Source organism: Gavialis gangeticus, unplaced genomic scaffold, assembly GCF_001723915.1.
Source record: "Gavialis gangeticus isolate Ggan-Ray unplaced genomic scaffold, GavGan_comp1, whole genome shotgun sequence".
Classification (NCBI taxonomy): Eukaryota; Metazoa; Chordata; order Crocodylia; family Gavialidae; genus Gavialis; species Gavialis gangeticus.
The window spans coordinates 220,144,533-220,169,132 of record NW_017729032.1 but is presented as its reverse complement, the minus strand read 5'-3'; the positions used below and the strand labels follow the sequence as shown (position 1 = coordinate 220,169,132).

At 39.7% G+C, this 24,600-nt stretch overlaps 2 protein-coding genes across 3 annotated transcripts in view; one reads left to right on the top strand and one right to left on the bottom strand.

Moving 5' to 3' along the window:
• USP16 (ubiquitin specific peptidase 16) overlaps window positions 1-7,896 on the top strand; it is a 28,855-nt gene extending 20,959 nt beyond the window's left edge. Inside the window, exons 13-18 of the mRNA XM_019524252.1 lie at window positions 3,004-3,174; window positions 3,833-4,502; window positions 5,338-5,432; window positions 6,681-6,767; window positions 7,169-7,325; window positions 7,421-7,896. Coding sequence (XP_019379797.1) covers window positions 3,004-3,174; window positions 3,833-4,502; window positions 5,338-5,432; window positions 6,681-6,767; window positions 7,169-7,325; window positions 7,421-7,545 — 1,305 coding nt within the window. The 3' untranslated portion in view covers window positions 7,546-7,896. The remainder of the gene's footprint in view (window positions 1-3,003; window positions 3,175-3,832; window positions 4,503-5,337; window positions 5,433-6,680; window positions 6,768-7,168; window positions 7,326-7,420) is intronic.
• A 2,471-nt stretch (window positions 7,897-10,367) lies between these two features.
• The window catches only part of CCT8 (chaperonin containing TCP1 subunit 8), a 16,718-nt gene continuing 2,485 nt past the window's right edge, over window positions 10,368-24,600 (bottom strand). The window contains exons 3-16 of one of the 2 annotated variants that reach the window (XM_019524254.1): window positions 24,283-24,362; window positions 23,198-23,347; window positions 22,307-22,487; window positions 21,488-21,549; window positions 20,302-20,439; window positions 18,903-19,081; window positions 16,052-16,118; window positions 15,877-15,964; window positions 15,652-15,767; window positions 14,543-14,614; window positions 14,286-14,450; window positions 11,851-11,970; window positions 11,315-11,415; window positions 10,522-10,607 (exon numbers count right to left, since the gene is read on the bottom strand). In XM_019524254.1, coding sequence (XP_019379799.1) covers window positions 11,326-11,415; window positions 11,851-11,970; window positions 14,286-14,450; window positions 14,543-14,614; window positions 15,652-15,767; window positions 15,877-15,964; window positions 16,052-16,118; window positions 18,903-19,081; window positions 20,302-20,439; window positions 21,488-21,549; window positions 22,307-22,487; window positions 23,198-23,347; window positions 24,283-24,362 — 1,508 coding nt within the window. In that variant the 3' untranslated portion in view covers window positions 10,522-10,607; window positions 11,315-11,325. Of the gene's footprint in view, window positions 10,608-11,314; window positions 11,416-11,850; window positions 11,971-14,285; window positions 14,451-14,542; window positions 14,615-15,651; window positions 15,768-15,876; window positions 15,965-16,051; window positions 16,119-18,902; window positions 19,082-20,301; window positions 20,440-21,487; window positions 21,550-22,306; window positions 22,488-23,197; window positions 23,348-24,282; window positions 24,363-24,600 lie in introns of both variants that reach the window. The other variant, XM_019524255.1, reaches the window with a different exon arrangement.

The following is a 24,600-nucleotide window of genomic DNA, read 5'->3' as shown; positions in this document are numbered from 1 at the left end:
GTCTCACTGTTGTGAAAGACTGGCTTATAAAGACTAAGTGTTCAAGTATTCATAATTCAGTTTCAAGAGTTTCTTATTTAAATAAACATATGACAGTGTGAATATCCATGTATTTCTGAGACAAGCTAGATGACACTTTTTCAGTTTCCTGCAATTTTTGTGTTGATACAATAAGATGAATTACAGTGGGTTAGAAAAGTACAGGCAGTCTTCAGACTTACAATGCAATTGGTTTCTGAAAACCACGTCTAAGTTGAAATGTCATAAGTCGGAACCAGTTTTCCCATAGGAACAGTTGTAAAGGAATTTACATTTATAATTCTTGATACATCTGCATCCAGCTAGTAAGTCCATTGTGGGGGAAGGGGGGGCAGGGCCTGCAGTGAGGGAGGGGCTGATGCTGGGCAGGTGCAGGACTGAGCTGCAGCTTATGGTGGGGGGGGTGGCACAGTTCCACACCATGCAGTGCTCATCCCAGCCCTAGTCCCTTCTTCACTGTAGGGGGTGGTGATTTGCCTCCCCATGCCCATTCCCTTCCCCATCCACACCAGCTGGATGCAGCTGTATCGAGTGTCGTAAAGTCAAAACCTACGTGTGGTTCATGATGTTCGTTGTAACTCGAAGTCATAAGTCGAGGACTGCCTGTAACGTGAATGTAGAAGGGAGGCGGTCAACCTGTGGGGACCAACTGTGTGTGGTGTGCAGGAGATGAGGAAGGGGACAGGCAACACAGTGGCAGATAGAACAGCAGATCAAGAGTGGCACTTGAGGGTGCGGGGCTATTTTGTAGCACATTTGCCTAAGCCCACTACATTAGAACCTGGGTCATCCATATCTATGTGGTCACAACCTGCTTGGTTCACAGTAGATTGGTGAATTAAAGTCAAACTGCAGAGTTGTTTGTTCTAAAGGGTGCTGCTTTGCCACTCAACTGGAGCTTGTCAGCAGTCCTGTGTACCTGTTGGGTGAAGACTTTGATATGAAAGTCTCAACAAAAAATTAGATCACCTCAGTACCCCCACACAGATGCTATCTATGTATGACACCGAGACGGTTCAGAAGCCCTTACCTTTTTGTGAGGGCCACAGAACCTACCTGTACAGACTAATAGGTTCTTTATAACTGATGAATCTGAAAAGTCACCACAGGCTGGTGACCAAAATCAAAGTTAAGTGTTTTCTCTCCATCTGCACCTCCTGACACATGTGGATACAAACAAACTGCATAGAGCTATGTGTCTTCATGTTAACTAGCAAATAAAGGGTCTGATTCTGGAAACATTTAATATGAATAGGTTAATTGAAGCAGAGATGTGGGTTTTCCACAAAATTTTGAAATGAAAATTTTTCTGGAAAATTGTCCAATGCCCTAAGTAGAGCGTGATCTGATTTAGCACATTTATTTGATCTAGTATTTAGTAAACAAAACTTAAAATTAACATAGGGGTACTTTTTTATGTTCCAATAACCACATGTATTTGAACTGAAATATTTGATTAGGAAAAAAATTAATTACAGCACATGTGGTCTAAATATTATATTCAAACAAATTCAAAGCTTTATGTGGAAATAAATTATTTTTATTGGATTACTTGTAAAAATGTAAAGACAGTACACAATAGCATGCACTTCCCCTACATTGTCTGTTTTAAATTTATGAAAGAAAACGAAGGCACTGAAAACTATTGAAACACTAATGTTAGCACACCCAAAGTACTGTGCATGACATGCTGTGGTTTTCCACTCATCTACTTCAACAGAGTTTAACTCTCTTCCACTGAAGTCATTGCTGCACCTCCAGTTTCACTGTTGCTAACTGCAGAATCACTTGCACTACTTGTTAGTTCCATTTCAGAATCAGACTGAGACAAATCTGATTCAGAACTACTTGAACCACATTCTCTTTCACTAAAGGATGGTTTAACCAATGAGTCTGTGGGCATGAGCAGCTTATCTCACTGCATCTTTTTCACTAATTGTGCTTCTGACTGATTCTCCAGAAGCAAGAGATTTTGAGAAATGGAAACAAGCTTAGCGGTGCTTTCATTTGTTAGTCTGTTCTTCCTTTTTGTCTTGATTTTGCTGAAAGCCTTCCAGTTCCGTTCACAAGCAGCCACTGTTGGTGGAATGCTTAGGATCCTTAGAGCAATCCTGGACAATGGTCGGGTGTTACAGTATCCCTTCTACCACCTGAGAGGAGACACATTCTCTGCTGCCTGCCAAGCTTGCCTAATGTTGTACTGGCATCCATTCATTGTTACTAATGATTTTATGAAACAATGAATTTTTAGAAATGGAAAATTTCCCAGAGAAACAAAGCACTAGAAAATTTTTCACCTCACATCTCTGCATTGAAGACATTCTAAACTATCCCAAATATTTCTTCTCTTCATTGAGCTTAATGAGATTCATATCTATAAAATCTGAGTGTTGATATTGTGCTTTTCAAATGCATAGGGTTTGGTTCTGCTGGTTCTTTTGGCATTAATATAACAATGAATCTGTTCATGGCACAAGAGCACCAGGATCGGGCTCCTGAATCATGTATATATGTGGTGTTCTAAGAGTGAAAAAATTCACTTCCTACTCTGGACCAAATCTGGATAACAGAACTCCTTGCAGGCTGGATCCATCCCACTACATGCATTGGCCCCAGAGGTGGTGGTGGCAGCTTGAGTGACTTCAGCTAGGTACCCCTTGCCAGAGCTGGAGTTACTGATTGCTGTGTCCCCCTGGATTCTGCAGCAGCCTGCCACCCCCTGGCCACATCCCCAATTTCCAGTGACCAGCAGGCTGGATACAAAGGCTCCGTAGCCTGGAGCCAGCCTATAGGCCATATGTTTGACACTCTGTGTTACACTGCTTAATAAGTCATCTCACTCTGAAAAACTTTTCAAAAACATACAGTGCTGTGTAATTTTAAAACTTTAATTTTATATTGATAAAATAAAATGTCTCTAAAGCTTGTCATGGTACCTTTTGTTATGATTTTGCTTTCTTCAAGAGTACTAAAAGTACAAAAGAAAGAAATGCTAAAAAAGCAAAGGAAAAGGAGACTGATGAGGAAGAGGATGATGACAAACATAATGACAGTTATATGAAGGAGCGGGAGGATCCTGGTACCAGTAAGCACCACCAGAAAAAAGCAAAGAAACAGGCTAAAAAGCAAGCCAAGGTTGGTTATTTGTCAGCGATGGGGTGTGTCCCAGGGAAGAAGGGGAATAAAGTACTCAATATTATTCAGCTTACCTTGATGTAAAATAATCTGCTCGCTACTTTTTTGCTTAGTCTGTTTTATGAGTTGGGGGAACAATTGCATAAGGACAGTTACAAACTTCTCCCAACCCAATGGCAAAGCTGTAAGAAGCAAAAGTTATGCATTTTACTTATAGAGCTGTAGCACTAAGCATTTGCTTTCTTGGGTAGTGTTAGAGTGAGATTGTAGCTCTGGCTTTCCTCCTGTCAAGTTACTGCAACAAAAAAATAAAGGTGGGGGGCAGGATGTTTCTGGAGTACAAGTGTGAAAACATGCTGGGGACACAAACTTAGATCTGGATTGCAAGAGGTATTTATTTACTAACTGGAAGAGTGATTGGGGATATGGGGGTGGAGAACACTGTCCAAGTAGCAGAGCAAGAATGATGCTGGACACTCCAACTTTTAGCTTGAGTGTCATAAATAATTTTCCCTGCTTTAGATGAAGCTTCTACTGTTTAACCATTTTTAAGAATACATTTTCTAAAGAAAGCACTTAGCAGTTTAAAATATTGCACTCTTTTTATATCCTTTTTATAATGCAGTTTATATTATAACCTACATGTTTGGATTTGCAGAATCAGCGTCGGCAGCAAAAACTTCAAGGAAAGGTGCTTCAGCTAACAGAAGTGTGTGTCACAGAGGAATCTGAAGAAAACTTAGAGAATAACAAAGAAGCAAAGGCAGAAGCAATTAACTCTGAAGTCACAGACTTGAAGCAGGAGGAGGAGTCTTCAAATCAGTGTAAAGAAGTATATTTAAATCAAAAAGACTTAAATAATAAAGAGAACTGTACAGATACACAGAGTGAGCACGAAAACATAGGAAATCAAGAACAAGACCGTTTAGAAAATGAAAACAATGTAGCTGACCCTTTGGGAAACTTAATATCTACTGCAGAGTGCATCGGTGGACGTGATGATCTGCCTTTTGAGGAAGATGATCATGGAGAAGATGAGGCACTTGCTACTAATATGTCAAAACTACAGTTGGATGCTGCTTCTGAAATTGATATGGATACTTTGGATGACTTTGATACTGCTCAAACAAAGATATGTGAAGTGGTGAATGAGGACCCAGAAACAGCTTTTTGTACTCTTGCAAACAGGGAAGATCTAAATATAGAAGAAGGTTCAATCCATCTTTGTTTGTGTCAGTTCACTTGTAATGAGGAACTCAGTGAAACCAATAAACTGCTCTGTGATGTATGTACAGAAAGGCAATATGGACCAACAAATAATGGAAAAAGTATGATAACTAAATTTAAAGATGAAAACCTTTAAATGTGTCTGTATCTCCTATAATTTCCCTGAAGTGTATGGTGTATGCATTTTAAAAGGGGGTTTGCGCAGATTTTCTCTTGGACTAATTTTTAAAGGCCAAACTGTGAGCAGCTTACTCTTTACTTAGTGTTCCTTTTAACTTCACTGGAAATATTCCTAAATTCTCACCTGTGTAGAGAAGGGTTCACACAGTTTTTTGGGTATGGACAATAGTAAGATTGAATGTGAAACACTTGTTTTTAATATTTTTTTTTAGGCTATCTGAAAAAAATGCAGGAATGGTTGTCTAGTATATACAACTTAAGTGTTAAAACTGCTGGAGAACCTGAGTTATGTAATAACATGTTTCAGGGGTGTAGGTTGTAGCCATGTTGATCTAAGGGCATAGGCAGACAAGGTTCTTTGGGTATATCTGGTATCTTTTACTAGACCAACTAAAACATGTTGGGATAACATCCTGCAATTTTCCCCAAATTAATAAAAGCACCATACAGCATCTAACTGCAGAAGTCTTAAAAAGGAACTTGTTAGAATTAATTTTGTATGAATTGCTGTTGATGAGACTTGATAAGCTCTCTTAAGTTTTTAAACAAGAATAGCATGCCAGGAAATAGCAGCTTGTAAAGCCTTTTAATTTTGGAGCGGAAACTTTGATCTAAATCTATTGCAATACTGGATTCCGCTAAATTGTTAGTTTATACATAATTATTACTGTAATTTACTGCACACTAGAGACTTTTGATGTTAGTGTACTGTTTTTGAATGGCTAATGAGCTATATTCATTCTTTCTCTCTTTCAGGTGAAAAGAAGCCTGTTTACACTAATGCTAAAAAGCAAATGCTGATCTCTCTTGCGCCTCCAATTTTAACACTTCACTTAAAGAGATTTCAACAGGTATTCTTAACTCAGGATTTAGTATTTCTAAAGTGAATCTGGGTTCTTAAAGAATGTTACAGTATATATGGCTCTTTCTTTTCTGATATTGTTTCTTGAACTAGAACATTCCTTTCCACTGTTAGAAAAAATACATAGGAAATACCCCTGCTGTACTTATTCATGATTTACTGCTATTACTTGGTAGAATAGTTCTCTTTTGTCTCTTTGCTGACATTCAAGTCCATCATGCCTCTCTCCATTGTGGCGGGGGGAAGGGTATCTCCCACAGCCACTCATGCACTGTAAAAGTGGCCATGCTGGCACCTGACCCCTGCCCAACAGCTAAACAGGGAGCACAGCCTGATGGGGTGCACTGGTGCACTCGGGGTGCATGTGCACCCCTATGCACCTCCTACACATCACCCCTGAGTCCATTATACTGGAGCTGGTAGCAAAGAACCCAACACTGAAAACTATAGAAACAGTGGTAAGCTAGAAAGGAAGAGAAGGCAGTCAACTGAAAAGCACTGCTGTAAAAGTTTAGTTACACAAAGCATATGCTCTGGTCAAACAATTAGTAGAGTAGAAGGGTACCTAGGTAAAGAAGGAGAAATCTAGAAAAGAACAAGGAACTGTGTGCATATGATCTAATTCACACAACCTAGCAGGTAGGGTAAGGAGCAGAAAGCAAAGCAGCAAAAGGGGATCAGAGGGTACTCAGGGAGGGTGTGGGGCTCACTTGTGGCACACCTGCCAAAAGGGTTGGCATCCACTGATCTAATGGGAACATGATTATTTTTAACTTTAAGAACTTAAAGTTTCAACTTGAGGATGCACTGAGCTATGGGATATTATTGGGCCTTTTACCACTTCCAGTCCATCACATAAAACCCTTTCATTTGGACTAGAACCTTTTCCCTTCTTTAATTTTAATAATTGCTGAGAAGTTCTGCATCCATGCGGTGCAGATCCAAGTATAAGGAACAATTGGGGAAAATAGTTATGGAAACATAGCCATTGGAAGAATATGCACATTTTTTTTAAGCTCACGTGAAGGTGGGGTTGGAGAGGGAGGAGGGGCCTTTAAAATGCTGACACAGTTTAGACATAAGTTTAAAATATAAAAACAAACAAAACAAAACAAACAACAAACAAACAAACCAAAAACAAAAAAATTCCCCACAAAAAAACCCTTGCTCTGGCCATAGTTTCTGTGTGTCAGGATTTAAAGTCATGATTTTTGTTTTTGTTTAATCCTACTTTTAGGCTGGATTTAATTTACGAAAAGTTAACAGGCATATAAAGTTTCCAGAAGTAATAGACTTGGCTCCTTTCTGTACAGTTAAATGCAAGGTAAGTTTAAAAAATCTTTGGGAGTCTCCTTTCCTTCTTCCCTCAAGTGACTTTGTTCAGTTAGTTGGGCCAATATAACTGGTCTTTTTCAGAGACTGGCTTGGTGTCAAAACTAAATCCTCTGTTACTCAAAACTGCCTTCCTACCCTATCTCAGCCTCTGAGACAACCTGTGGCTAAGTAGGTTTGGCTGCAAGTAGGCACAAGTGAGCTTGTGCTAAAACTTTTTTCAAGCATATTGATTCTTAGGCATAGTAAGTTGGTCAGTGAAGATTAGCAACACAAACATCCTCTGAAAGCTGTTCTGATTTTACACAATGAGATTGGAAGAGACGCTAGCTAAGTTGGCATCCTTCTATTTCTACCTTGCTCGTAACATAAGCAAAATTTTCACTTCTGCAGAACGTGGCTGAAGGAAATTCAAGAGTACTGTACTCTCTCTATGGGGTTGTTGAACATAGTGGCACTATGCGATCTGGCCACTACACTGCCTATGCCAAGATGAGAGCTCTGAACAACCATCTTTCTGATCTTGTCCTTCATGGAGAAGTTCCCCAAGGTAGGCATAAGTAGTCTAGCTTTAAATAGATTCCTGTAGGGTGGTAATAGCTTGTAATATAATGCATGTCTCACTCTTAAAACTCTGTTCCACAGCTTCAGAAACTGAATCTGCAAAAGGACAGTGGTTTCATATCAGCGACCCCCATGTGCAAGCCGTGTCTACATCTAAAGTGCTGAGTTCACAAGCGTATCTCTTGTTTTATGAGCGGCTGCTTTAACAAATATGAGAAAAGCCACCTGACAGAACACTTCATGGATTTTAAACTGATTTAAAATAAAGTGATACATTGAAGAGAACTGCTCTCAGTCGTAGTCTATTAGACTTGAAGCTACTGTAAACAATTTCAGAAATCCCAACATTACCTACAAGCACTAACTGCTGACATGACTGAACGATACTTCTCCAATAGCTGCACTGGTTTTTAAATAAAACCACTTTATGTTCCTAAGTTACAGCTTCAGATTTGGAATCGTTCATTTTCAGTAATGGCTACTCTGCTGGCAGTGAACAAATGTATGCTTTTGAACTCCTCCCAGTTTCTTGGTTTAATATGCCAGTGGTGTTTGATCCCAGTTTCAAAAGTTTGTATCATGGGTCCTGTTACCCTCAAAATCTCTAGAAGTCACTGCTCACTTAGTTTCTCCCATCAGTACCTCTAAGTTTAGGGCTGGGGACAGACATAATTTTAAGCAGTATTTAAAAGGGGAGGGAGGGACTGGCTGTATGCATCAGCTATTTAACAGCTAAAACTTAAATCTTTTCCTACGTAAGAAAGAAGCAAGCTAAGCCACTGTAACTTAAACCTGTTTTGTTCACATTTAAAATTGTATCGGTATAGTTCTACTATAATGCATATACTACCACACTAATATAATAACATTATAGTACTGTTTATACTACTATGTAGTCTATACCAGCAGTTCTCAACCTTTTGCACTGTACATCCCAGGTAAAAAAGAGTCCTGGTCCCACCAGTTGAAGAGCGGGGGAGCGTCCCCACTGGTTGAGAGAACCTCATCTATACTACCACCAGGGTGGATAAAAATAGATTGAAATTAAATAAAAAAAATCTAAAAATCGGTTTTATCTTGATTTTCTTTAAAGATGCTTTTTAAAAAGAATAAATCTATATAAGGATAGCTTTAGTTTAAGACATGTTAAAGCTCAAAGATATAATGGAATAGAGATCATAACTTCTAATCATATACTATTTGAGACAATATTTTCATGTAACCTTTCTAGAAAAGTTTTATAAATAGGTCACAACAGGCTATGGACTATATTAGGGGCCCAATTTTACAGGGTTCCCAGAGACTCTTCTGTAGATTACTAAAAATTAAAGAAAACCACTCTACCCAATGGTAGAACCTGTTTACCATTGCTGAGTCTCAGAAGTGCTCTGTCTAGAAGATCCCATTAAGTATTTCTGTGATGCTTAGTTTCCGTTCTCAAACTCTGGATTTACATGTTAACAGCAGTATATGGCGATGAGATAAATCTGATTACCCCACTCAAACCCTCCTGTGTCTCTGGAAGTTTGTATAGCGTCAAGCTCTTACTTTTCTTAAAACTGTACTTTCAAAGAAGTTAAATGAATAAAGAATAAACAAACAAGAAGAATGCACTTTTTGCAGAAAACAACTTAAATTGAGGACTAGTGATTTAAATCAAATCCACCTAACTACTACTATAACATTAACAGTGTCATCTGTCCATGCCCTACTTTCACAAATAAGATGTTCTGCATTTAATTCAACATAAAATGAAATGTGTACGAGTTAAACACTATAGGATTTAAATACAACTTTAAATTCTAATCCACATGAAATAGCACCAGTTTTTTGGGGTTTTTTGAGATGGAGGTCAACTATTTTAGGCCTCCTAATCTTTAAATAGTCCTTGATAATGAGAGAAAGGAATGCTTCGTATTCAAAACTTTTTTTTTTGTTTTTTTTTTTACATCTCAGTCCTTATTTAGCTAGGACTTGCATTAACAGCTGTGCATGTTTCTTCCTTCTTTTAGATCGTTTGCTTGCTCTGTTCCTCACACTTCTCTTGGTAAATCTTAGCCACATCTTTTAAAAGATTTAACTACCATAGATATTTTTAAGATAGAAGCTAATGGCTCTACAAAACACATCTCAAGTGAAAAGCTACCGCTATGAATAGCTGGGCAGCTCTGCTGTATATTTAGAATTCCCAGACCAGCAGCGCAGTGGCAGGAGTCCCCCTCTGAGTCCCGTGCCTTCCTACCCCCACTGGGCAGCTTGTCCTAGCCACTGTCCCAGCCCCTCTCTTGCTGTGGGGGGTGTTGATCTGCCAGCCCCCACACCTCAATGCCCCTTCCCTCTCCCCACCACAACAGACTTACCAGCTGGAGGCAGCTGTGTCCAGCATCATCAAGGACTGCTACCTGTATATAGTCTACAGCTGAATCTCTCCAAATAGATTTGGAGGCTTCTGATTTGATTCCGACCTTTTAACGGGTCTCCCGATTCAATTTGGATTCGGCTGCTGAATCGGGCTAAATCTCCGAATTGAATCACCTACTGAAGCTTTGCACAGCCCTAATGTCCAGCACTTTACTGATTCCTCCCCCCGAATTCAAGATTAAAATCACAGATGCCAGTTTGTTTTTTTAACATTAGGAACATAGGAGTTATGTTAGTTATTCAAGAGGCAAGGCTTTTTTTGAGTAGTATCTTTTACTGAACCAATTGCACACTTGGGATAAAGTTAGACAAGCATCTGAATGCAAAGTCCTAATGAGAATGCCTTGCATTTGAAAACATGTCTAACTTTATCCCAGCCATGCAGCTGGTCCAATGAAAGATACCACTCAAAAAAAAGCCTTGCCTCTTGCTCAATTCCTGGACCATCAACACAGCTACAAAATCCCTACCACACTACCAGAACATAAAGAAGTGCTTTAAATAACTCAAGTCAGATTAACACTTAGAAAGCAAAATCAGTTTCTCTTGCAATATAAAGAGAAAATAAGGCTAAAAGATTATTTAATGGAACAAATGGTCTAACAAATTTTATATTGCAAGTGCATTTATTGAAGTGGTAGAGATTCTGCACTTTTTACTAGACAGTCTCATAACTTAATGTGAGGAATAAGACATCAGAACATGCCCCAACTGGAGTACTACAAAACACACACAACCCTATTTTATTTAGGAAGTACAATTAAACTGTTCAATCATTTTGGTCTTCATCCCAATCTTTCTTTCCCGATGGAGGTTTGGGTCCACCAGCCGGTTTTGCCATGATGATCTTTAAAATAAGTAAAATAATACATTACATAACTATTTGGGATTTTTGTGGCCTGCATCATGCATTTAAATCCTCATTCACTAAACTCATGCAGGTTTAATATTTTCACACCCTTACAAACTCATGAATGTGTCTTATTATTTGTACGTTAGCCAACAATTCAAAAACTTAAAAACTTCCTTGGTTACATCTTTAATAACTGGCAATGGCATGGTCAGCAGGTGATACAAAAGAACCTGTTAAAATCTCAGGTTTGCATGCAACTTACAGCCTTGCCACTAGAAAAAAAATACTGTTTAAGTAGTTTGCAGAATACAAATTAGCGAGTAGGATACATGCAAGATATTTTGAGAAGCGTTTAAACACATTTTAAAACCAGGAACTGTTTATACTTAAATCGCTATCTCCAGGAATCAGAATTTCACAGCATGACACAGGCTGCAAGTTTTTTTCCTGCTACAGGTTAATTTTAAATAACTGTTTGCTGTAATACAGTAAAAAGCTAGAACTTTGGTCTACTTGTTCTACTTACCCCACAGTAAAATTCAAGTAATTCATATTAAGGTACAACTTGTGGAAGACCACCAACAGATGGTTAGACAGTGACACTGCCCATACAAGTGCTCTTGAAAGCAAGTGAGAGATTACCTTTGTGACTGCAAATGCATTCATGCAAAAAACCTCTCTAACAGCAAGTTGCACTGTACCTTACTGTACACTATTCTGCAGTTTCATCTTTCCAGTCATCCTTATCCCAATGGCCTTGTTTGGGGGCTTTTGGACCACCTGCTGGTTTTGCCATAATAATCTACACAAGTTTTATAAGCAAATATATTATTTATAATATTGCTTAAAATACCATGTCATTTTAATTACCAAGAACCATATTGAGTTCTCCTTCCATTTTAAACCATAGGAAGTACTTTCATTAATGAAAAATGGAAGCCATCTTCTATTGAGATAAGATATGCATCTTCTTTAACTCTTAGCAGAACAGAAAACTTCATTGTCACAAGTGAAAAGAGCAAGAAACCATAGGCCAGAGATTAAATCAAACAAGATCATCTCACGGAGTGCAGTTACATGCTCCACTGTTTCAGGACCTGAATACAAATAATGCATCTTCAGGTTACCATTTTGTTTTTAATGCCTTGCATACCTTACAAGAAGGTCTCATAGGCATTCTACACGGTAAGACAACCATTTCAATATTATTGCTCCTAAGGGCAGATTTTCAACCTACCTGATCTACTCTGAGCACAGTTATTGCAGCATTTGTAGCCAGCTTGATGGCCCAGTGTTTTCCAAGGTATGTGTCTAACACACCAGCTTCCAACATATCCTTCACAGCTGCAACCTCAGCCTGTCACCAGAAAAAAAATAATTAAAAAAATAAAATCTCTTCAAAGTTCTCACCTCTTTCCCCCCTCACTTCAAAGTAGATCTTCCCGCATTTTCCTGAACACCAGTTGTCTAATGGATGTTAAGGGAATAGTGCTGCTTCCTTGATTTTATGTCCTTCTAACAAATAAGATTTCCAACCAACTTAAATAAATAAATGGAATTACCAGAGGCACCTCCCCCAGAGTAAAGCATAGCCTCATTTCACCTACACAAAACTATGCCCACCCTGTTTTTAATGCTGGTTTATCTGCTGTTGAAGAACTACAACTTTCCTATAAGCTGTTCCTTATTTATGTGCTAATGCAATTCTTATCCATTAGGTGTTTAATGAATTGGACACTGTTAGCACACCACCAACCACTACAGCAGCACCTTATACATCAGCTTCCACACGGCAGCTTCTCCTCAGTAAAAGAAATCACACTCGGGCATCTTCCATAAAAATGAGCACATTTTTCAACCCTTTTGGCAACCAGCTAGTGACCACAGGAACAGGATTGAGTGGTCTGGAAAGCTCCCAGTTATGACCTGGCATGAAGGTGGCAGTTACAAGGTCATCTCACACTTGGATGAGGCAGAGGTACAATTTGGCAACCGCAACTGACTGCACAGCCCTCTTCAGGATTCTCTCTGCTTACCCCACACGGGAAGGGAGCTAGAAAAGGTGTCCTAAACACAGCCTGTCTATCTTCCTCCTGGCTGGAGAACCACATCCAGTGGGATCACCTTTACTGAGGTCAAAATCAACCAAGACACGCATTCAATTTTGGGACCTGAAACATCAGGACTTTCAGGTACAACTGTAATAGTGAACACCCAAAGCACTACACACCACAATCATGGCTCAAAAACTCAAGCACCAACATTGCTGCACTGAGCGAGACCTGGTGAGCAAGAAACGGGCAGCTCGAAGAACAAGGCAGTGGCTACACCCCCTTCTGGAATGCCAAACAGGAAAGAGAATGCCAGCTTCCCCAAGTTGGTTTTGCCATCTAGAATGAACTCATAAATCAGCTCAGTGAGTTCCCTATCAGAATTTATGACTCATGACTCCATCTTAAACTGAATGAAAGGGAACTGATACGCCGCTGTCATCAGCATGTATGCCCTGACTCTTGATGCCACCAATGAAACCAAGGAGGAATTCTATGCCAGCCTTGACCAAGTCCTTTCTTATGTTCCAGATGGAGACAAACTTATTCTTCTCAGCAATTTTAACTTCAGAGTTGGAAGGAACTCAAACCTCTGGCACGAAACCGTCAGCAAGGAAAGAGTAAAGGTCAACTCCAACAACATCCTTCTCTAGGCCAAATGCACGTAACATGGATTCACCAACACCCTGTTCTGCCAGAAAAACGCGCAGGACATCATGGCAACACCCACAATCTAAGCACTGGTACCTGATTGACTATGCCATTGCTTGTGCCACCTGGGATCGCAAAGATGTCTGCATCACTTGAGCTATGCTGGGAGCTAATGATTGCTGGACTGATCACTGACTCATCCACTCAGTCATGTCACTCAAACCAGCTCCCAAATGACAGCTGCAGCAGAAACAGAAGCAATGCCAATGGAAGATCAATGCTGAAGGACACAAGGACCCATTCAAGCAAGACCTCTTTCACCAGTGCCTCAAAAAAAAAAACAAAAAAAAAAAAAAAAAAAAAAAAACCTAGAGAATTCCAATCAACAATAATGGCAGAATGTCAGCAGCGCTTGGGGTGCCTCAGTCCACCATCATCAGCGCCTGCGAAGAGACACTTGGTTTCTCTACCAGGAAACATCAAGACTGGTTTGATAAGAATGACCAAGAGATCCAAGAGCTGATCAACAGCAAGCCACATCAATTCCAAGCAAAAGAAACTGAATCTCCAACGAGCCATGGCACAGATCCAAAAGAGAACCTGCAATATGAAGAACAGATGGTGGGAAGACACAGTGAAAGACATTCACACCACTCACTAACATCCAGGATATGTACATTTTTTTCAAACCCATCTACGGTCCAAGCACTCAGACTAACCCTCTTGACATCCAAGGATGGAGGAGGCCTGATCAAGGAAAGGGAAGCCATCAAGGAGCATTTTGAAGACCCTCTTGAGATTCTGTTGTTGACAAGAGTGTTCTCAACTCCATCCTGCAACACTCAGTCACTGAGAGTCTGTCAATCCCAGACTGGCCTCATCAGCCATTTTCAGACCCACAGATAACACATTCATGGCAAACAAACATCCTCAACTGCAAGGGATTGACAAAGAGTATGGGACTACTAACCTCAATATCAAATCCAACATTTTTGTTGCCTTCTTGATGCACTGCATACAGGTTGGAGATAACTTCATTAGCCTTTACTCCAGAATTTTCTGCCAGTGCTCGGGGAATGGCTTCAAAGGCCTCAGCAAATTTCTTGATAGCATACTGATCTAGCCCAGGACAGGTCTAAAGTGAATTTTGAAAACGGTTTAGTACGTAAAATAGTAAAACATTTATAATAAGCAGCAACAACAACAACACAGAATGATAAGATGTACCTCTCCATAGGACGTGATCTGCTTGGCCAACTCAATTTCTGTTGCACCACCTCCAGGGACAAGACGCTTGTCCTGTGAACCAAACCCCAGAAAATACATCATTAAGTGTTTCAATGCATCTTTACTCCATAGAAACTATTACATCTTTAACTTCTAGAACCAATTTCTGTAATCTTAATATGAGGAGAATATTAAAGCTGATTTTTATTCCTGCATTTGTGTAGAGGTAGGTTTTACTGGTTAAAATCACCAAAGGTAAAAATATATCCAGTTTCAAATATTTTTGGGGGGGGGGACAAACAAAACAACAAAATAGAAGCACCAAGAATAAATCTGTTTTTATAAAACTCAACAACACAACTTGCTTTGGAAATATAAGAAAAACACTGTAGATTGGTAATTTCTCTCCAGCTGATCTATCTATCCCATAACTGTTCTCCCAAACAGTTGAACAATTTTGTTATTCTTAGCTGACAAAGAACTCATAGACTTTACTCAAGCATTAGCAAGATTAAAAAACATCTGACCAAGAAAAGCATTTCCAAAAGCTTTTCCTATACTATTTATCAAACCTGCACACAAAGGTCTTCAACTATTTCTGCTACTTTCAAGTCAATCTCTTAATTGTATCACTGAAATGTACAGTTTTATTAGAAAACTGAGCTGTTCTAATACACAAACTCAACTTGCTTCCTGTATGCTTTCTAAGCCTGCTTATACAACTCAAACCATCATCACCAAAGGTAATGCAAACCAATGTCCAGATTGTTGGCTGCAACCAGTTTTCAATAGCTATGACACAAGCCTGGTGAAATGGTCAAGTCAACCCACTGATTCACTGGGCATGGTGTTGTCTAGTCACACCAGCTTTATCTGTCTACAAGGAACTGTATCTTGGCTAATAGAAGAGAGACCACTCAGCGCACTAGCCATAACTCATTCCCTACATAATGGCTGTAGAGGAAGCAGAGGAAATGGCCACATGCAGAGGTTGCAAAATGGCTTCGAGATCCTTTATATCATCCAAGCATCACAATTAAGATCAGCAGGCTATAGTCTTAACCCAAACATCTTTATCTAAAAACTTAGGGAGGAGGAAGTTTACTCACCCTAGTGAGTACTTTGAAAGTATTAACACCATCATCTACTGCTCTCTCTACATCATCCATTAAATTGTCTGTAGATCCACGGATAAGTATAGTAGCTATGGAGCCATCTTCCTTTTCTGTAAAGACATGTAGACATAATTCTTTGGAGAATATATTAGAACAGAAAACATTTATAACCATCTATTAATGACAGTACCACTACATCACCCTTGAAAAGAAACATACCATGCTTAAACACAACAACTTGTGTATCCCCAACCTCTGACAAGTAAACACTATCACAATGACCCATTTCTTCTGGCGTAGGTGGAATCTGGAAAGAAAAAACAGAAATCAGAAGATTCTATTGACGAAAGGTCTCTCCCCACCCCACCCCCCAACTTGTTTGTAAACTGCTTACCAGTCTAGGAAGAGCAGCTGCACCAACAGTTTTACAGAGTCTCCTGAGATCCCATTTTGAGTTCAACCTTAAAAAAAAAAAAGGATTCCTTTTAGTGATGCAGTTCCCAAAACTATATGTATAAAGAAAAACCTTTTCTACGTAATCTGATAGTATGTCATGATGCTATCAAACTAGTTTAGTGATGGCTATTACAACATGATGAGGGCATCAACTTACAACATGATGAGGTCATCACTAGCACACTTCTGCAATTGTTTCATGCTGACATATATAATGTTATCAGTTTTAATGCAACTAAAACACATTTTTTAATCCTCTACGCATTTGTTACTTAGGATATTAATCTTCACGTAATTAAATATCATTGTGCATTATTAAACCTTACACCATCCGTTAGGAGAACAATGCCCATCTCTGAACTGTACCAAAAGGGAAACAGGTTTAGTCACCTGTCAAAGACTACCATTCCCATCAGGTTTTTGTATTAGATCAAGCTTTGCCTGGGAATCCAATGCCAGTTTTCTGAAAATGTAGCTCTAACCATTTAACTGTCAATTCAAATTTGTATCAACAGAACTACCTTTTCTACACACAGCCAAGATTTTATTTTTATATATTTTGCAATTCAAGAACTGAGAACTCTTCCTCTTTACTAAATCTACCAATAAATACTGAGTAAGCAGGTTGGAGTAACACAAGCTGCTTTTTGTAGTGTGCAGAAGTGTGCATTCCAACTACCAGTAGTTTATAAATGAAAGCACTGAAATCTGGCCATTTAGTCACTTTCTAGTGTGCAGGTTAATTCACTTTATAAAGAAAATGCATTTTATACGTAGATGCAGTTTATATATTATATATATTTTAGGCACAGACTGCCTAAACTGAACAGACTGTGTGTGGTGCATGTGTGGTGTGTGTTTAAGTAATATATATAAGTAATATATATATTACTTATATATGTGACTAAATGGCCAGATTTCAGTGCTTCCATTTATAAACTACTGGTAGTTGGAATACACACTTCTGCACACTACAAAAAGCAGGTTGTGTTACTCCAACCTGCTTACTCGGTATTTATTGGTAGATTTAGTAAAGAGGAAGAGTTCTCAGTTCTTGAAATGCAAAGTTACTTGCAAATGAAGAGCTTGACAGTATATACCGGGGCGGGCAAAAATACAGCCCGTGGGTACCCACCAACTAATAGCACCCAACCCAGACCTTCCACCCATGAGGGTGGGAGCGAGGCACCCACACATACAGCCCCCACCCAACATACCCTATTCCACCTCACTCCCATCCTGTGCACAGAAGGGCCCGGCCCAGCCAGCGCAGTTTCTGGACGGGACTGCTGCTGCTGCCACTGCTGCAGCCACCAGGGGACCTGCTTGGCTTCCCTGGTGTCCCACTTGCTCCAGGCACCAGGCAGAGAAGTGTCGGGGGAGCTGCAGCTGGGCAGGAGCATGAGGCTAGGGCTGGCAGCAGCATGGAGCCCACACCTGGGGGACAGTGGGAGCACAGAACTCGGGTGGGCAGGGTGTGGGACCCCCAGACACACTTCCCCCACCTATGGCACACAGTCCCTACCACCAGCTGCAGAAGCAAGAACAGGCAGGGGTGCTTGCACCTGGTGCAGGCAATGCCACTGGCAGCGTGTGGCTCCAGACAGCGCTGAATGTGGGGGCGAGGGGACCGGCCCGCCTTTTATCACACAGGGGTCCCTGCAGCGCATGCGCAGCTCCCACACTCATGTACCACCGGGTGAAGTCCTGCTGCCTTCACTCCCTGCTGTGCAGGTCCTGTGACTCCACAGGGAAGCAGGGGCCGGGGCTCCCCTCTACTTCCAGCAGAGTCCTGAGACCCGCACAGCAGGAAGCAGGGAAGGCAGCCGGCTCCATCGTGCAGGGCTTCCCCCAGTAGCATGCAAGTGCAGGAGTTGCACGTGCATCACTGGGAGCCCCGTGCAATAAAGGCAGGCCAGCCTGACTGCACTCCTCACCCCCACGATGCCGCTGGCAGCAGTGCCTGCACTGGGCATGAGCACCCCAAATGCCCCACCTGCTGCTGCTGTGGCCAGTGGGCTTTGCCCCATGGGGGAAGAGTGTGTGGGTGGAGTCCCCAAACCTCCCCGCAAACCTGACACCCACACCCTGCTCCCACAGCCCCACTTGTATACACACATACCTCCAACATACCCTACTGCCCCTCCACATACAGAGCCACACCTCCAACTACACCCCACACACAACATACAAAAGACTTTTTGAGTTATTATGCAATCTTCTCTATATACACTACGCAAACACAAAACATGACAAAAATATTTTCTGTAATAAAATTAAAATATATTATAGTAGCTGTTTGACTTTTAGTGTATAATTTGATTTTTTTCTGGTTCCAGGATGGCAACTCTCCCCTCCCAAAAGGAGTATTTCCAGAGGGCAAGGGAAGGGATTTCCAGTGGCAAAGGTTAGGGGTTAAGGGTGGGACTTCTGGTCCCAAGTTGGCAATCAGGGGGCGGAGCACCTCTCAAGGGGCATGGCTACCCTTGCAGCCCCCAACAGCTCACCAAAACTCAAGCAGCCCTCCATCCAAAATAATTGCCCGCCCCTGGTATATAGATAATTACAACAAAGCTATACATCACACAAGATGTGGTACACTATCAAAGAGCCACAGTTATGTTTAGCAAGATACCATAAATTCCACTGACCTAAAATAAGTACTCAACTTCACTCTATGCTAGAAGGCAAATACATACATATACTTGAGGACATTCAGATACAGAAAAAATATCTGATGAATTTTTAATAGGCCTGATTTTCAACCATCAGGTCATTATAATCCTTACCTGACTAACATCAGATGGTATTTGTTGGCATAATGAAGTGCCATATCTGCCACTTTGCCACCTGTTACTATTACATTTGCACCAGCATCAGCAATGGTCTTAACCTGCAGCTCCATTAGATTTTCTTCTCCTCTGCTGAAACTCATCAGTTCTTCAGCATTCTTTATCAGCACAGTGCCCTATGAAAACGGGAATATTTTTAAATTTACAAATCATGTGAACTAATATGCGAGGTCTTAAGAGACAAATTTTGACAAGTAGTAACAAACCCTTGCCACTCATAACAACACGTTTAATCACTGTCTCAGTCATGAGCGAGAACAATGGAGGAGTTTAACATTGATTTCTGGTCAACAAAGTTGGGCTCTGGACCATCAACAGAGGCAAGGTCTCACACTGAAAGCCCTCCGTAAAGATTACCTGGACATCTAGCCCACAATTCAGAGTGTTCGTGTTAACAAAGAACATCAGTACGGTCAAAAATAGTTTCCATTAGGTAGTTTGTATCCTGTGTAATATTCTATGTACAAACAACTATTTAAAATGCCTGTTTAGTTAAGCTCAGCATGCTCTATAGGGAAAAGATGTAATATCTGTCCTCAAAAATAAGCAGTCATGTACAGCAGTGCCAAAATCTTCCAATCACCTGTCCAGAATATTACCAAAATATATTCCTCAGAATAGTTAAGATGTCAGGCCTGGCATAGCTTAAGAGCTTTGTGAAAGAAGAAAGTCATAACCATAATACTCAAATACAAAATAAGTTTGCAGTCACCACTCCTGCTGTTAAACTATAAGCCAGATATTGGGGAAGGTAATATATGCTAATGTGTTTGAACAAAAATAATTAGTGTCATCCATAAACGGATGGAAACAGGCCAATGAGAAGAAATGGTCCAAACTGATTTACACCAGAAAAAAGGGAAAGACAAAATAAAACCTCTTAGCATAGCCTACATGTCATCAAGGCAACTACAGCAGTCGCTAACCTCATTACAGAATTTTTCAACAGAAGAAAAATTAAGCCATCACAATGCAGCTTCAACCCAGCGCCTTTAACTTTAAAGATAATTTTAAATCATCTACCATCATGGCATGCTACAGGTTCTTACAATTAGGTTAGTATCAAAGGTTAGAGATTCATGAAAGCACAACTAAATTATGCACAGGGAACACAAAAATATTCTCAGCCTTCAATTCTACATGCATTCAAATAAGGTTTCTATACTGAGATCTTTGTTGTATGTTGCCATGTCAGCAGTCCTTATGTAAAGACATTTTAGCTCAGCAATTCCCAAACCATGTTAAGATCTTAACACTGTTACAATAAAAACCACACACTGAGTACTGAATGCGTGTGCATAAATTGCTACACAACATATTTAGGACACCAACATACCTTGGTTTCAGTTATTGTGCCATCAAAAGGACAGGAATAAACAGCTATTTTAGCATCTTTGACAGAAGTCACATCTCCCTCGGTTTCCTTTTTAAAAACCATGCCATGAAGTACTGAAGAGGCAGAGATACCAGAGCCCTAAAAAGAAAAAATAGGAGAGAATAAAAAAAAAAAAAAAAAAAGATCACACTGCTGGCTATATTCCACTGAAGAACTACATCATTAGCTCTTATTCTGTTTTTAAAAAATGCATGTTTGAACAGTGTGGCATGTGCATGTACTCCAAGGAATGGAGAAAAAACTTAAGTGACTGAGGAATACAGGACACACTCCTGTAGAACTCATAGATGTGAGTGTTCTATAGCTGTAAAAATTATAAACCTGAAGTAACCTCTCTCTCCATTTTTTTTTAAAGAAAAGAAATGCAGCCAAGGAAAGGTTTAGCAAAAAATTCTAATATTATAAAAGCCTAAGTCTGTCTGCCTGCCTGTCTGTAACAATTTATTCACACTCTGATTGGCTGACAGAAACAGCCAATCAGAGCACTCCACACATGGGGGTGCGCTGCCACGACTCCAAAGCCATACCAAGGACCAGCTTCCACACCCCACTCCCTGGCAAAAGGAAGAACAGCAGCAGCAAGGGGCGTTAGGAGGCAGCACTCCATCCCAGTCCCCTCTCCCCATCATTATTGATGGGCAACTGGCTAGTAAACTAATAAACATGAACTTGCCCACTCCTGTAAGCTTTATTCAAGCTTAATATCCTACTAAGAGTAAGGACAAACAACAGGATCCTCCCCTTAGCTTTCTTCATCATCTTCCATCTCAGCCTGAAGTTGGGTACCTCTTTACTGAAGGTCTGATGACTAAGCATTTCATCTGAGTTATGAGTTCAAGTGCTTTATCTGATTTAAAATCCAAAAAAAACCAAGAAGGGTTTGTGCATCTGACATAGCAGTAGGTACTCTGAAATTAAGAGTGCTAGGTAAGTAATTCAACTGGATATTTCTGAAGTCTTATTTTAAAAATGTCAAAATAAGTAAAGTCTGAAGATCTAGACTGAAACAGGGGATATCAGAAGTCTGATATCACCTAAAAATTAACTACTTTAAGTCTGGTATGCCCCTTGCTACATTACATTAAAACTGTATAACAATTCACAAGGCAGAAAATTCCGAGCTTACCAAAACTTTACACACTCTGATACTGTCAACATTGAAATGACCAGAATCAGGAAGAATAGACACTGTTTGAAAAATGAAAAAAAAATTGTTACATAATATCAATATAACATGGAAACACAGCATCAAAAGTTGTATGCCCTATTCATATAAAAATAATATATTTAAATGCTTGTTCAAATGCTCTTGAAATAAATATGAACTTCCAAATTATACTTCATATTATTAGCAGGAATATTACTTCCCATGCTTGCTACAAATAAGTAGAAAGCTGAACTCTCTTTACTCTGAAGTAATAATAATATTTAGCACAATAAGAAAATCAGTGGACTCTGTTCAGCCCTAGCATCCACTTTAATAGAAGGCCCAAATCTGGCTCTTGTATTTTGAAGAAACAATTACACCAGTGATGAAATGTTATTCTCAAGTTCTAAGAAAATGGAGCTGTCTGCTCCTCATAACATCTCTCACATTATACTTAAAGTTATTATGTCTTCCAACTACAAACCAGTAGCTGCAACAGTAATCTTCCTTCTAAGAAAAAAAAGACGAAAACAGATTTTCACCTTGAGCTATGACTTGCAAGAAAGTTATCTGTACCAAAACTAGTGTATAAGAACAAGCAACATGAAAAGGTGCTCAAGAAAAAAATACCACTTTCATAATCTAAGTCTTCATAACTATTAATACTGAATTACACTAATTAGATAACTATACCTTTCAATTCAATTGCCATGTGAGCACTTTACCAAAAAAATAAAAATAAAAACAAGACTATACACAATATAGACATGTACAAACAGCCAACTTGTTCACACTTACCACATGCCTGAGCAATAAGATTGGCCAGGAAGACTTCATTGCCATATTGCTTGCTCATTACTGAGGTGTGCAGCAAAGATGATACTTCTTCAACATCTCGAAGATTTTTTGCAGAACAGCATACTAGATCAGGAAGAATTTCTAGGGCTTTCTTGCAGGCCTTTTCATAGCCTTCTATCACCTGCGATGCAGGCAAAAAAGTTAACTATGACACTGTGGCCTCCCCATAGCATATATTTACATTCAGCGTGCTTCCTTGTGGAGGGTCTTAAAATATCAAAGTGTATGCATACTGTAATATGGAATTTGAGAGAGAAATTTTAATCGCTCAAAAAGGGCAGTGAATACTAAGGGCGCAGCCTCAATATTATTGCTCCTAATTCACTCTAAATATTATCTTGTAGTAAACTTACTCCCAATTAAAGAGCAGCACAAAACCAGCTGTCCTGAGGTGACTGCCTACCACAGAAGCTATTACAACACTACGTAAATAGGTAGGGAGAGAGCCACTCTGCACTGAGCAAAGTGCCAGCCCAGGGATGAAAATGACTAAGAAGCAGGCACACAGTCAGCATACAGTCATTCCTCCATTTGAGGGACAACTCTGCTCCAGATGAGAATGGCTCTCTTTCATGTAACATTATGGGGTACTGGCCACTCCATTTTTATTAGTCAACTGACTTTATAACAAACATCTTGTCTACAGACAAAGTAAAACTAAGATAATTCACTCACTACTCTTCATTAGCTATAGGGTTACTGAAGTTAATCTGGCAAGAAAGAAAATATTCAAGTGTATTATGGATGCAACCAAGTAATACAGCCCCAAATCACTAATCTAACATATTACCTGTCCCGTACGAATGCAAATATCAAAAATCAACTACTTGCCTCAGAAACTGATAATCCCATTCTCAGAAGGTCTTCAGCTAGCTCAAGAAGAGCCCCAGCAAAAACAAGGACAAAATTTGTTCCATCTCCAACTTCTTGCTCTTGCATATGGGAAGCCATTACAATCATTCTGGCAGCAGGATGCTGGACCTGTTCAAAGAGGTTAGACATTGCCACTGAATTAACATTCCCAATTAGTAAACTTTAAAAATACATAATCTTAACGTTTTGTATGGAAACAAAGAAGTCTTTACAAAAAACACAGTTTATCTAAAAGGAATGCAGATGATTGGGATGGAGGAAGCAAGGTTTTGCTTCTTATAGAATGTGTTTGATTTAGAGTGCAAAGCATCTGAAAATGCCGTGGCGCTGAGCATTTTGACATCTTCCGCTCTTCTAAATCTAAGGCCCCTACAAGACACACAGGTAAAGGCACTATGGGATCTAACGCACAATCCACACAACAGCACTTCCTGCCATGCCACAAGTGCATGGCAGACGGTGCGGTTGAGGGACTGCTTGTCATACACCTGCACGCCTCACTGCCAGTGCTGTTAGATGCAGTGGCAAACAGCAAGTTCCGACAGCTGGAAGCCCCCTCAGTTTAGGTCTCTGGGCCCACAAATAAATACATAATTCAAAATAGTTAGACACACACATGACTATAGCTGTAATATTAATTTCTTGTTGTTGACTATCTCATTTCAAGATAGTCTTCCATGGCATTATGCCACACAGTCAAGCCCAAAACATTGGAAATCACAACTTTCTCTAAATTCTAATCTCATTTGGAAGAGAAAACAAGGTATTACTAATGTTATTATTCAATAACCAAAGTCATCATTTATAACGTCATTTTGTTGCAAAGCCCTACTTTTTCTCTTGCTAGATTTGAATGTGTTGACTGCACACCTGTTAACAGTAGCCCTGTTTTACCACCTTATGTGGGCAGCTTAGCCAATAGAACTGAATCCTTGCTAGGAACCCTTAATAGGGAAACTGAGTAAAAAGCTTGTAGTTGTTAAAATATTTAGCTGACAATATAATCAACCAAAATAAAAGATAATATATAACAAAGCACTTACCTCCAGCTCTCTTAAGATCGTTGCAGCATCATTTGTAACAAAAAGTTTCTCCAGATGATTGACTACCATTTTGTTCATTCCTAGGGGCACACAAAATGTATATATTTTACATACTTGCAAATACTGTTCCACAGTTTGAACCAATGTTATTAGATTAGTTTTTCAATTCCCAAAATTGAGAGACTTTCTGTCAGCACCTCACCCCCAAACGTTTTAACAGTGGTACAATACAACGGTGTCAGTTTCCTTACAAAGACAGTAAGATTATGAGAAAAGCATTTTGTCTTGGTACTGACCAATTTTTTTTTTTTTTTTTTT